Source organism: Protopterus annectens, chromosome 1.part0 (genome assembly GCF_019279795.1).
Source record: "Protopterus annectens isolate FY-2018-M chromosome 1.part0, PAN1.0, whole genome shotgun sequence".
NCBI lineage: Eukaryota > Metazoa > Chordata > Ceratodontiformes > Protopteridae > Protopterus > Protopterus annectens.
The window spans coordinates 936,871,904-936,886,510 of NC_056725.1; the positions used below are offsets into that span (position 1 = coordinate 936,871,904).

The following is a 14,607-nucleotide window of genomic DNA, read 5'->3' on the forward strand; positions in this document are numbered from 1 at the left end:
AGGTGAAAAATGGGATCTCTGATAAACAGCTGGTGAGACTCCATCTCAGGTTCTGTAGGTAACTATAGAGACAATCATCACATCTACAAAAATGGGGGAAGCAACTCAAAAGACACTGATGCAGCAATGTCTACATTACAAATCATGATGAAAGACTTCCAGGAAATTGGGTCTTTATCACTTCGTCGACAGCTTAATTCATCGAACCCTAATCGAACACCCTTACATTGAACATTTACATCATCAAAATTTTTTCCTTTGGAAAAAAATACTTGGCTACCAGAGCAATCATAACAAACACATTATTTTAAACTCACAAAGGTGGGGGGAGCTGCACCCCCCCCTCCCACACCCCTCTAATTATAAACTTGGAGATCGCATTACATTGGGGAAAAGGGCAAATCTGAAATGACGGCCAACTAACTACCTTCCCTAGAAAAAAGTTTTGATGTAAATGTTCAGTGAAAGGGTGTTCGACAATTAGGGTTCGATGAATATGCATTTGCAGAATTAAGCTTTTGACAAAGTGAAAGGAACCCCAAAACATTAACACCTTTGGAAAGTGTTGTGGCACAACAGAAATCTGCTGATTATCACATCAAATAATTTGACCTTGTGTAGCAGGTAAATGAAGGAACAGAGTACTATCAAGGAAAAAATGTGGGCTCACTGGTTCCAAATCTGTGTAGAAGATGGACCTACAATGAATAGGGCCTGATAATATCTGTGAGACAGAGCCAAAAACATAACTGAAAAACCCATTACCACTTTGGATCCCCATAACATAAGGGGCCAACACCTGATCTACGGCAGGGCTAGAAAGTTGCAACAAAAATGTTTTCAGTGCTGTGGTGCTGGCAAAACCGCAAACTTGCTAATGATTGCCTGGATAAAGGAGACTGGATGACTCTTGCCCTAGCAGATTCTACTGACTTCCTACATCTTGGGAACAAATGAGCGCAAGTCCAAAAGGGGAAGTCTCGCTGGTCTGCAGGTAGAAGAGAGCACCTGGGGCCGTGCAATATCTGGTGGAAACCACAGATGTTGCACATACCCTTTACTTAACGGGTGACTTGCAGCTGGCACATGCAAGGGGAACTAGTATGGCCAGAAAGATAAAGACCTGACTCAAAAAGCATGACAACACCATCTCTGCTGCTTGACCTCTGACCCTAAATTGCAAGAATGGGTTTGTTGGGCTCGTCCGCAGGGAAATAAATGAGGCAAACTGACAGGTAGCATGGAAGCTGAAGGTCATCAGGAAATCAAGAACAAAAATCAAACTAATAATGACTGCAATAATATAAGGTGCGACATGAAATCTCTAAAGGCAGAAAAAAACAGCTGTGATATCACCAGTGTCTGGCCTGGTTAGAAGTAGGTGAGCAAATAAACAAAAGTTGCATAACATATCAGTTGCAAATCACTCACAAAGAGGAAGATCACTCAAATTTATGTTCACTGCTTGCACACCCCATAGCTGGCTTGAAAACACATTTCAGAATTTAATGTGGCTGGATGCGCTGAGTGAAAAAGTCAAACTAATAACATTTTGCTTCAAACACAATGTCAACTGATGGCAATCAAAATTATGAGACTTCATCATTCTCTCATTACTATCAATGTTCTACATTTCTGCATGAAGAAACATAACAGCAATGACAGCCATCCATCTGTTTACTGTATTGTACTACTGGTCACGGACTTATGCAGCTTACTCTGATTTGACTGCACTCTCCTGAAAGAGGTGATCACAGCCATCCAGAGAGGCAGTCATTCAAACACTAGGGCGTTTGCACCCTTGCCAGTGGGAGTGTTTTTGTTTTTAACTCCTTAATCCTGAATTGGGTGGAAGGATGAGCTACCTGCATCAGGACAGACTCGCAATGCCTGTTTAACATGTTAACTTTTGTTACTATGCCTTCGAAACTACAACAAAAACACTAAACCTAAACAAAAAGCTTCACTTTATGTTTTTGCAGAGGGGCAAGCCCACCTGCACCCCTCACACCCCCTGCTACTTAAGTATACCAACTCAGAGATCGCACTACAGCGAGGAAAACAGTAAATCTCTCATTCCATGCTGTATGGCAGTCTCAGTTCAAAGTGTTTGAAGTTTCAAAACTTCGATCATATGGGCTCAGCCATATGGGTTTCGAAGTTCTGAAACTTCGACAAAACAAGGTAGACCCATATACATATATTTTATTTACACACACATATAGATATATATATATATATATATATATATATATATATCTATACATATATATAGACACACACAAAATGCTTAATGATTTAAAGAACAATGGAGTTTTTTCTTTAACCCTTCACTAAAAAGGGATCAAAACCCAGATGGATAAAACATAATTGAACACAATATATAAATCTTCTAAAAGAACGTATAAAAAAGTGAAAACTGCACAGTGAACAGTATTACCAGAAATTACATCAACATTCAACAGTTCATTTACTGGGATTAAGAATGGGTATCTAAAAGCAATGAAATTTAAAAAAAAAAAAAAAAAAACATGGCAGTAGGATGCCTTGATCTTCTTTCGAGTCTCAAATATCTGATTAGATCTGGGGTAAAAAAAAAAAAAAAAAAGCTTACTTTTTGTGAATTTCTTTTCCTGGCTGAGAGTTGGTCAACTTTTTCCTCCACACCTTAACACTTAAGTTATTTTATAGAGTGCAACAATGCAGTGCAATTATTTTCTAAATGTACCACACAATTTTTATGCATTATTTCTGTGGTAAATAATCAGCAACAAATTAGAAAATGTGAAAAATATCTGAGGTCTGTTATTAGTGAAAACACACAATGTCTTTTGGCATCTCTTACCTGCACACTTTGTTCTTGTAATCAGCGGTGGCCCAGACTGCCCTGTGCCTCCCTCCCCTGGTCTAGTGAGTAGGACACGGATCTCGTATTCAGTGTCAGGGTCCAAATGCCACAGCTTGTACGTAGGTGCATTCACAGCATGGGTTTCTGTCCAGCTTCCAGATGTCATGCGGTACTCCACTTCTTTAAGGATAATTGGACCATCACCAATAATAGAGTTGGCATTTAACTGTATCAGTAAATACGTGGGGCCGACACCAAGCAACTGAGGTGGAGCAATGGGACGTGGTGGTTCTGTAATTTAAAAAAAAATACATGCATATGTTTTAATACACTAATCAGACCAAAGGATAAAATTCAATTGTATGAATGGAAGCTGCAGTACAAACATCTGCAGTTCTTAACTGAGCCAATGCTACGGGAAACAAAACACTAACTCTGTCATTAGGCTACAATCTACTGGCGTCAAAGGGGAAGCTTCCCAGCTGCTCACAAATGGACTGTGAGATTCGAGCCATATCAGGTGGTTACTGCCATTGTTCCAACAGGAACTCCCCTCTGCTGCCAACCAATTACTTATTTTAATTGAACAAAATGTGTAATTTCCCAAAGCTTGCAATCTACAACGGAAAGTAGAAAGAACACCTTAAACCAGGCTTAAAGTATAGGCAATGAGGTTCATAAATTGTAGGTTTTAAAGGATATTGTTAGAAATCAATTGAAACATCACAAGCTGTTTTAATCAAATGGCTCAAACTAATAAAAGCTGTGTTCAGCAAACAGTGAATTTCCGATCCAGATGGTTCGTCCTCAACTAATTTGTTTCAGGTAATTAGGCCGCAAGGCAAACATTCTGTACACATGGGGGCTTAACCTGTGCTGGACTAACAATGTACCAAAAACTGATTAAGGCTACGAGTTGCTAGCATCTTTTTTTTTTTTCCCTCTAAGAATATAGTTTGAATCCCTGAGTCTCCACTTCCACAGTATGTGACACTGAGACATTTAAATCAATGCTGCTAGGTCATACCTGAAAAATATATACTTGTGCCAGCTAGGGTGATCAGATTAATAAAACATTGCAAAGGAAGATGAACTACTACGTAGTCAAACCACCACTACTGCTGTACATTTAAAGGTACTCTTCCATCAGCACTTACAGTATTAAAATATGAAAACAAAAAAAAAACACAAGCAGCACAATATTCAAATCCAGTATTACAGAAGTCTGGAATACTACTATATTTTCTTCCAAAAAAACAAACAGCAACCTGTGTATGGTTTTCATTACCAGCCACACATACTTTTTGCACTGCACTTCCTACATTCATTAGCATTTATTCCAGAGTACAAGTAATGGCAGATGTTTTTTCTGTTCTGTATCTCACCTTTATCTACATACTAATTAATAACCCCCTATATTTCAAATTTCAGCACCCTTAGTGGATCCCTGTATCAAAGCTTCACAGCTACTTGTCAAAACTCTGGCACAAAACCTACATCTTTACTCTGCTTACATCACAAGACATATGCAACCAATGAGAGCCGATGATATTCCAGTGGAAAACGGACTGTTACAATAAGCTGCAGCTTTTGAACTTTACTCATTATAGTTTATCATTTATTAACATAAGGGGGCTGGCTGCAAAAGTATAGGTTTAAAAAAACAGAAACTACAGCTGACGAATATATACATGAAAATGTAGAGAAGCAGCCACTCTCAATCGTGGAGGCTTTTGGTATCAAGTCAACAATGAAGTTCAAAGTTGTACTACAAAATACAGACACAGTACCACCAATTCATCCATCCACAACCACTTTTCCCATTTTTGCACATGAGGTTGGGGTGTCACTTCAACAGTGATAATCGTATAGTGCCAATGTTCACAGCACCTTGTGGCTAGCCCTGTTGCATCTGTTCTACCATAGCAAATACCAGCACACACACACACACACACACACACACACACACACACACACACACACACACACACACACACACACACACACACACCTATGGCCGATTTAGTATGTCCAATCCACCTACTGCATGTCTTTGGAATGTGGGAGGAAAACGCAGCACCAAAGGAAACCCCCTCAAACACAAGGAGGTAATGCAGACTCTAAACAAAAGCTACCACTAGCCAAGAATCAAACTGGAGAACCTCTTGCTGTGAGGTGGCAAAACAATCCTCTGCACCACTGTGCCATAAAACCATCAATGACTGCAGCAACGTATTGAGACTTGTACATTAATACCTTCACCTTCATTTCCTGGATACACAGTTCAGTCCATCTGTATCTTCTGCCCAATGCTTCCAACCATTAGGAGAGAGACAAGACATCACTATGATGTAAATTAGACTTTAAAGGCAACAGTGAGGTGCCTGCTAGCAGCAGCCACAAAAGGCCCCGAGGGAAACAGCAGATGAGTGTCTCTGTACTTTTATGAGCATCAACACTAATATGCTAACACCATTCAAGCAAAGCAATATCCATTTAGGGTCGAGTGACTGTCTCTATAGCTTTGCACCATACTCACCACCCCAATCCCCCTTTTTTGCACAGAGCAGAAAATGTTTTAACAATAAATCACATAACATCAATGCAAGTTACTGCCTTACAAACATGTACAACCTTCTAAGCAACCTCATGCTAAGGCTGTAGTTACATTTTAGAAAGAGCAACCTGCTACCAACTATGCAAAATTCTATCTACTCATCTTGTCTTAGGCATTTGCATTTAAATACTAAAATTCATATTTTTAAAAGCACAAAGCTTTAGACTTTTTTATTATCGTATAATTCATTTGATCTCTGCCTAATACAAATAGATTTGGCATTCAGATTTTTTCAGCAGTGCAATTAAAAGTAATAGACATGGTTATTATAGTTTTATAGATAGTCATCTGCCCATATTTTAAATAATCGGTTAACAAATGTGCCAAGATATTTCTGCCAAAAAGACTTTCAAATAAACAAACTTCTGAATGACAGAGGCTCGTCTTAATCAGAAATGCATCTACCAGCATGACCATCCCTAAGCAAAGTGTCAGTGGAGTGGCTGTAGACAAAAAAGTTTCAAAATTGAACAGAGAGCAGAGAGCCTCCTGACTGATGTTCAGGAGATATCCTAGTACCATCGAGGTCTCATACAATATATGGTCCAGAGTTTAAAAGAAAGAACATTTGTTCAGTATCCCACTCTACACAGAGACTGTCCTCTATGGATGTTACCTTCTCCAACCCATCTCATGGGATCATTAGCTCTCGTTGCAGATTTTTATTGTCTTTCTTTTATGCACTCGTATGCAAACCCAGGTTCAGTCATTCAAGGAACGCAAGTTCCACACTCATGTTTAAACATCAGACTGACAAGTATGAGGAATTCTGATACCATTTTTTTGCTTCCAAAGTACAACTGTGTAAAAATCTTACCATAACAATAGATGTCCTTCACTTCACCGTTGCAGTATTCTTTACATTACGGACCTCCTGCCAAGGATAGCCCAATGTCTGGGCATTATACCAAACTCTTTGCAATTTATAGATGTACTTCACACGTATGCTCCCAGCACAAGGTGTATGGTACAAACATGAGATACAGACCTAGACACCTCAAAACTCAAAAAACACAGGAGGAACAGAATGTCCCTATGGACCAGGAGAAACGTACATCCAGAAGGAGAAAATGAAAAGAATCCCTGGCCAAGAAGGCAAAAAGAATAGAGTTGAGCAGAAGGGGAATGAGGGAGGGAGCAAATATGCAACAGCGAAGAGGACATCTGTACACAACTGTACTACATTCCTTTCATATTCACTGTTGCAGCATTCTTTATATAAGGGAGAGTACAAAAGCTCAAGTGGAAACGTCGGAGGAAGACGACACAGAAGAGCCCTCTACAAACCCATGCAGGACAGCTCTGGCAAAGTCAGCTTTTGCTCCAGAAACAACTTGCAATGTTTAGTGAAGGTATGGACAGAAGTCCAAGTAGCAGCCTCAAGGATGGAATTGGTGTCTAGTACTTTGAAAAAGGCACCAGAGGAAGCAACAGCTCTGGTAGAATGAGCCTTTAAAGAGGCAGAAAGACATTAACCATGAAAGGAGTAATGAAAATATATGGTCTTGGAGATCCAGGAAGAAATGGTTTACTTCGAAACTGCCAAAGCCCAGAGACCTAGGATGAAAAGAAACAAAAAGTTGCTCAGATTTGCAAATGGGCTTAATTTTATCCAAATAATATCTGAGCTGTTGATGCAAATCCATAGTGTGAAGAACCTTTTCACTAGCAGACTGTGGAGAAGGAAAACAGGAGGGTAAATTAATAGACTGATTAAGAGACAACTCATTGACCACCTGGGTTCCTATTAGTTTGTCGAACACTCAAAAGAGCAAATGCTCTTTGACTGACAGCTAATAGATGAAACCACAAAAGGTCAAATGGCAGGTACAGCGATTTTTTTTTTACCAGAGGAAAAAAATCGCTGGGCCATTGTTGGGACTTTGCAGTTTCCACCACTGTGGTGCTATCTTGGAGTTGGTATATATAAGTGTGGGGGGGGGGGGCAGCCCTCCACTTTAATCCCCCCCCCTTGGGAACAAAAATCGCTGTTCCGGCCATTAGACTTTTTGTGGTTTCACCTATCAGCTGTCGATCAAAGAGCGTTCACTCTGAGTGTTCGCTAAGCTAATATCAACCCAACCACTTTGGTCATAAAAGAACGATTACTATGAAGAGACACCCTGTCACTGTTAAAAACTAAAAGAACAACAGCCATAAGAGCCTGGAGTTCAGGAGCCAAAAGAACAGTCTGTCAAGTACAAAGTTGCAAGGAAGCTGAAGCTGCAGACTCAAAAAGAGCCTAAATCAATTTTTCAAGAACAAAACTGAGATCCCAGGAAGGCGGAATAAACTTCCTGGGATGCCTGACATGAAGGATGCCCATTAAGAAATTGTTTGACCTCAAACCTAGAAGCTAGAAGAGAAGTCAAAGGCAGACACACAGAAATAGCTGAGAGGTGAGCTTTAACTGAAGGCGGAGCCAAATCCAGCAGCAGGAGACATAGGCAGTCACCTAGGGCCCCATGAAGGCTAGGTGGCCCAAAAATGGGAAAAATTAAATATATTTTATTTCTGGAACATTTAATTATTTATTTTTTGGAATTCAGATAATGATCCGAGGACTCTAAACCATTGCGTGCACTGCACATGATTCAATGTGCGCAAGCTTGTAACATTTTCATGGGCTTTGGTGGTTGGCTTGGCTTCTTCCACTCTGTCAGGAGTGCAGGGGCACATTTCTAGTAGAGATGTTTTTTTTCTCCCCCAAGCATCAGACTAAGCACCACTAAGATGATGAATCAGTCTGCCTCCCCCTGTCACGACAGAATTAATAGTTTAGTCGGCTCAGCAGCACTTCATGGGTGCAGCAGCAGGTGTGCTTTATTCCTTTTACTGCTGCTGTGAATCTTGGAGCCCTCGTTAATCATGACCCCTCCTCAAGAGTGTTAAAGTTCAGTGGCAGCCAGATTGCCTGCTGCATCAACTCCTTGTTTGACAGCCCAAATGAGCGGAATGGACATTACGGACTGAACAAGGACATAGTATAAGTCACTCGCTATGGTGGAGAGTAGTGAATTGGCCGGTTGGTTTACCATTGTGTGTGTGAAAGGTCAATAAGGAGTGGGTGAAGGGCTGCAAGAAAGCACATGGTGGATGGTCATCAACTATGTTTTTTTTTGCAGGAATGGGGGTCTGTAAACAAAACAGAACTGAGTTTTAAACCTCAGATCCTTACAAAACAATGTGCTAACACTAATCCTGTTACTCTAGCAATTTTCTAATTTAATAAGAGCAATAGTTAAAGTTTGTTTCCATTTTTAGGCCTTTGTCCCGCCATTATTTTAGACGTTGTCCAGATTTCTTGTGGTAAGAGGTTCAGTAGTGAATTGGCGTGTTTCTGTGTGTGTGCGTGAGATGCCCTAGTTGGGGTTAGCAGGTAGTTAATAATTTGCTTAGGCTCAAACTCTGTACCTTAGCTACAGGAAACAAGGGCCTGAATCCTCTACCCCAACTACCAATCTGCATTTTAAGGAATTTAGTTCCAAGTGCATTTTTAAGGAATTGTGAGCTTCAAGGGAAGAGAAGTTTACTGCTGCTCATGCTAAGTCTGTTTACAATGTGCAACTCTTTTGATTAGCAAATGGTATCGCTATTGTGGTATAGAATTTTAAAGCAGTGTTAGTAGCACAACAGGTAGCATACTTGCTTTTTGATTCAGAAGGCTGTGGGTTCTACTCCCACAGCATATAGCTGGATTGCTGATACTGTGTTGTATTTTAAAGGGTGGGGGTGCTGCAATCCTGAGTATGTCCTCCTTTGATGAGCTGCCTAGTAACTGTGAGCCTATTTTCAGTTTGCCATCCATCCCTATTGCAATATTACCAGCTTACCATTTTTTTAATGTAACATAGGCAATTTATCCTTCAAGGGCAACAGGCACTGAATTTGTAGATGAAACACTGAAATATAAAGTTGTTTGCTAGTAGCAACGTATTCATTACTTACAGATCTCTCTAATGTGGAATTATTCAGATGACTTTTACTTCTGCAGAGATTGTGCATATTAACTGATATTGGTGAATTGTAATGACAGAAGTTTGAGTGGTCTTGTCTGGTTGAAATGTTCTGAACTGGGCAGTTTTGTCCTTATTGGCTCATATGTTTTATTTTCATTGCTTACTGGAAAAATGTTTAAAACTATAAATTTAAAACATGTTCTAACAAACGGTGTTGTATTATTTATTTTTTTATTTTACATTTGTTTACTGGGAGAGTCCAACTGGGCAGGTTACCCATTTTCAGCGGAGGCCCGTGGAGAAAAGCTCCACACAAAAAAAAAGTACAGACAGTACAGAAACATATATAATACTAATGTACTTAAGAATATACATGCTAAAATACTCATACAGAGTTATCCTTAGAGAAAATCATCATTCCTTACAGTACTGGCAATACACGAACTTACAGATGCAATTATAATTAAAAATACATGCAAAAATATACATAAGAAGAAAATGTGCAAAAATGTGCATAGAGAGGTATTCATACTGAATGGAGTGGCTAGTAGATAGAAGGAAAATAATACAATCAGGAAGATAAATCAAAGAACTCTTGCATGTTTGCATGGTCCTAAAATGCTTGCAAAAGGCCTATCATTTGAAAACAGCCTACAGGTAAACTTAATCCACCACTGGCCAGATGCATTTTCTTTGAATGTGGATTTCAAAACTGTTTCAGTGAATGTGAGTTTCAAAGACATATAAGTTTTTTAATGCTAAGGCTGTTTTCATTGTGAGACTGCATTGCTTTGTTTAGCAAATATCTATCAGTGTTTGTGGTATAAAATCCAAGTTTTAAATGAAATCCAAATATCTGTAATCATTGTAGAAGTAAAGCAGGAAACGGCATGAAAACTGAGTTTTGGTCAGAGTTTATGGTAGCTGGAGAAATGGCTAAGTAATGGGACACTGGAATGACTGCATAGGGGAGGGTATGCCCCCCCCCCCAAATCATTACTCTGCCCAGGGCTCCATTTGAACTTGATATAGCTTTTGACTGAAGAATATGCTAACTCAACATGGAGCAATTCACAGGCTCAGTGACGAAGGGGAACCAATGTTGTCTGGGCCAAAAGGTAGTCACCATCCAGATGTATGGGGGGTCTTACTTGATCTTGTGCAGGACCCTCAGAATTAGGGGACGGAGAGGGAAGGTGTAGAGAAACATCCCATTCCGAGAAAAAAACAGGGCATCCACCTTCCAAGTCAGAGGGCTTTGGACACTGGAACAGAAGAGAGGAAGTTGTCTGTTCAGAGGGAAGGCAAAAAGATCTAGCTGAGAAACATCCCACTGATGGACTATGTCCAGAAGCACATCTCTGTAAAGCATTGATTTCTGAGTCTGTGTTCTGGACTTGCTCAAAGACCTTGCCACTATATTCTGCTCTGAAGAAATGTAGACAGCCTGAAGAGTCACTTGATACTGGCACAACTAGATCCCACATCTGAAGAGGGAGCCTGTAAAGAAGGTAGGAGTGTGCCCCCCCCCTTGCTTGTTTACATACCAAATTACTGTGATATTGCCTGTGAAAACTTTGAGGGGGTATCCTGGAAGAAAGAGGGAATGAAAAGCCTAAGGTAAAAGGACAGCTATCATCTCCTTGATGTTGATGTGATCTGACCTCTGATGGAGAGACCAGAGAACCTGGACTTTGAGAGAACCAAAGGAAACTCCCCATTCCCTGTAAGAAGCATCTGAAGACAGCTCCTAGGACTGGACTGGAGATTGGAAAGGAAGACCTGGGTTGAGAGAAAGATAATGAATCCACTACTTAAACTCAAAAGAGACTTGGAAGAAAAGAAACTTGGAAATCCAGTGGATGAGAGTGTTGAAGCCACACTGACTTAAAGGAGAACCGCACCCACACACTCAAATAAAATGTTTATTTCATCATGGTTTGGTGTTTCCTACATTTTAACACCACTCTGGGACTACTTACAGGTTTTTACATACTTTTATGCATAATTTCTGAGTCTGACCACATGGTGTCTGGCATCTTGTAGTAATTCTGACTGTTTAGTCTACCTTTAGGTATCCCACAATGCAATGCTCATCTGTAAAAAGTTACATCACGCAGGCTTTTTCCTTCCTAAAGCTCCTGACACTGCACTGATTTTACATGCATACACTGCTGTCTTTCAGTCAGTTTTAAGTAAGATGTCATGCCATTCAATGACTACTTAAAACACAAACAATGCCACAGAACAGACTTTCAAAGCGTTTTTTACTGCTGCTTCTTTCTAGAATGGATGAACTGCAGTTTTTTTGTGAAGCCCGAATTGTACTACTTTGACATCTCCCATCCCCCTTCACAGCTAACTATCCTAGCTGTCAAAGTGCTAAGGGAAATTTGAGCTGTTACTTGCTGTGATTGACAGCTCACAGCAGAAGACTTGACTCATGTACTGATTCCTTGTTCTATCCTTTACTTTCTGTATGGGTACTGGACAGACTAGGGAGCTGTGACATCACAGCATGGGTGGGTTTTTAGGATGGTCATGGTGATGTCAGTTTGGAGAGGGAATTGGCCAGAAAACTACCTGTATTCAGTGGCCTTGATGACATCAATGAATTGGAGACTTTTCAAGGGAGAGATAAAAAGTTTTTTTAAAGTGAAACCACCACAACACAATAAGGTACTGTTCTAGTGGAGAGTAACAGTTGATTTAAAATATTTTAAATGCTGTGTTATTGTTTATTCATAGCCAGGAGAATAAATAGGGAGAAAAAGGACAGAGAAGTTGAGCATTTAAAAACAGAATCCTGTTGTTGTCCTTTAAGGCAGCACCACAGTTTTCTCATATGGAGTCTGGTTAGGGACAGCATAGGAATGGTGGAAGCAACTGAACCCTAGAACCCTGAGAAAATCCCTGGCTGTGACTGAAACCACAAGAGGAGGAGACTGAAAAAGGAAAATCAGAAAAAGGGCCTTGGGTGGAGGCAAGGATGCCAGCATGGGAGTGTTCTGGATCCTGCAATCTAGAAAAAACATGATCCTGAGACGGAACCAGGACTGATTTTTGAAAATATATGGTAAACCTCAGCCTTTTTAACAGACAAACAGTAAACTAGAGGTGCAGTACCTCAGGGGACGAAGCCTGAATGAGAAAGTTACCTAGATAAGGTAAGATCAGAACCCCTCTCATCCTGCAGAAGGCAATGACAGGAGTGAAGACTTTGGTGAATACCTTTGGGGCAGTAAATGGCAAAGCAGAGAAATGTAAACACTTCCTGAAAATGGGATGTATTAGAATGCAGAGGTAGGCATTCTTGAGATCCAGTTACCAAGACCACCTGGGGAAGAAGAGGTAACAGTGGTTGAAGGGACATCTGAAAGGAGGAGACCTTTAGAAAGATGTTGAGCTGAGAAAGGTCTAGAACTGGTGTCCAGGTACCTTCCTTAATGGGAACCAGGAATATCCTGGAATAGAAACCTTTCCCTTCCTGGGTAGGGGGCACAAATCAAATGGTGCCCTGAGCCAGAAGGGTCTGAAGCACTTCTGGAAATAAAGTAAGCTGTTCTTGTGGAGTCTGAGGGATGATGAGAAAGGGATTTCCACACCATGAAATATCCCTGACGGATGACAGACAAAACCCAAGAGTCTTGACTGACCCTTAACCAACTGGGAAGGGACAGGAAAAGATGAAAGGATAAGGGAACCTGGACTAGGGAAAAGACAAGTAAACTGTCAGATGGAACCTGGTTTGTCCTCAAAATGAGGCTTCGGAGAATTAGGTGTCTGAGTAGACTTAGCTGTGGGTACCCACATAGAACCCTTTTTACCATTAGGTGGAGGGCAAGTGTCTGCAAACTAAGGCAGATTTGGAGGGATAACTCCTCTGAAACGTAGGCTAGGAGAAACAAAAATATTTTTTGATTCCTGCAAGGCTTTGCTTTATCCTGGAGGAACTTAAAGTTCAGCAGCAGAGCCAAAAATGTTCTTATTATCGACAGAGGTGTCCATTTACATTTAATGTTGTCAAGTAAAGGCTGAAGACGAAGCCAAGATTAACACCTCAGAAGAGAACCAAATGCAACAGCCCTAGAGGAAGCTTCACCTGCATCATAACTTTACTTAAGAGTGACGAGCCACTTGAGAGGTTGAACCCAATAAAGAATGGGTACAGACCTTCCCTTCCAAATTGGGAAGGTTGGAAATTGCCTGAGAAGCTTAAGAAAGAAGGGATGCAACATACTTGGTCATACAAGCCTGGTAATTGATGGCCCTAAAAGCCAGGGTGGCAGCAGTATAAACCTTTTTGCTTAGACGTTTCATGACTCTACTCTCTGTCTGAAGGAAGTAGTATTAATAAAAGGCAAAAGCTTAGATGATTTGTCAGAAGAGACTGCCACTACAGAAAAAACAGCTGGGGGACATTTATGCAAGAATTTACAATCAGGCACTTTGTAAAATCTCTCAGATTTCTTGGGGGGGCTAGAGGCTGAGAATCAGGGGCAGCAGAGGATGCTGAAAAGGTATCTAAAAAGGGCAGCCAAGACTGGAGGAACAGCAGAAGGTTTGGGAAACTCCATCTGGAGGAGTTCTTAAAACCTCATTCAACTATCAGAAACCTGAGGACAGTCCCATTTAAAATATCCTATCATATGAGAAACAGTGTCCCCAAAACAGAGTTATATAAGGGAGAATCTGGATGAACAGAATTCTCTTTCTCAGACCCATAATCCAAAGGAGAAGGTATCTAAGAGAGTATGCCAAAGACTCTTCCCCAGAATCCAGATCCTGTTCAGAGGACTCCTGCTCCCTGGGCATCTTAAGAGGAGGAGATGACCTAGGAGGGGCAGGCACAGGCACACAGACTCCTTAAGGAGGCTTCATGGCCATTAAAGAATTAAACAGCCACTGGGTAAAATCCTGCTACTCATGTTGGAGATCTTTAACAGCAGTGGAAATATGCTTGTTTTTGTGTTTCTTCTTTTGAGGAACGTCTGCCTCAAAAATGCTAGGAGGTTTGTGCCCTTGCAGACACTCACCTAACTTAGTAGGAACCTCCTCCAAAACTACAATCTGCAGTATCCCCCTCAGTACCTCAGATATAATTAGTCAAGGTTCCTGCTCAATGTCCAGAAAGTACAGTTGTGTACACTTAACATAACATAAATGCAGATGTTCAACTGTAT

The 14,607-nt window shown here is 40.7% G+C and overlaps 1 protein-coding gene across 17 annotated transcripts in view; it reads right to left on the minus strand.

Annotated features, from left to right (window-relative positions):
- The window catches only part of PTPRK (protein tyrosine phosphatase receptor type K), a 3,469,591-nt gene that overhangs the window by 1,786,175 nt on the left and 1,668,809 nt on the right, over nucleotides 1–14,607 (minus strand). For all 17 annotated transcript variants that reach the window (XM_044064217.1, XM_044064183.1, XM_044064208.1 and 14 more), the window contains exon 7: nucleotides 2,846–3,139. In XM_044064217.1, the coding sequence (XP_043920152.1) occupies nucleotides 2,846–3,139 (294 nt within the window). The remainder of the gene's footprint in view (nucleotides 1–2,845; nucleotides 3,140–14,607) is intronic.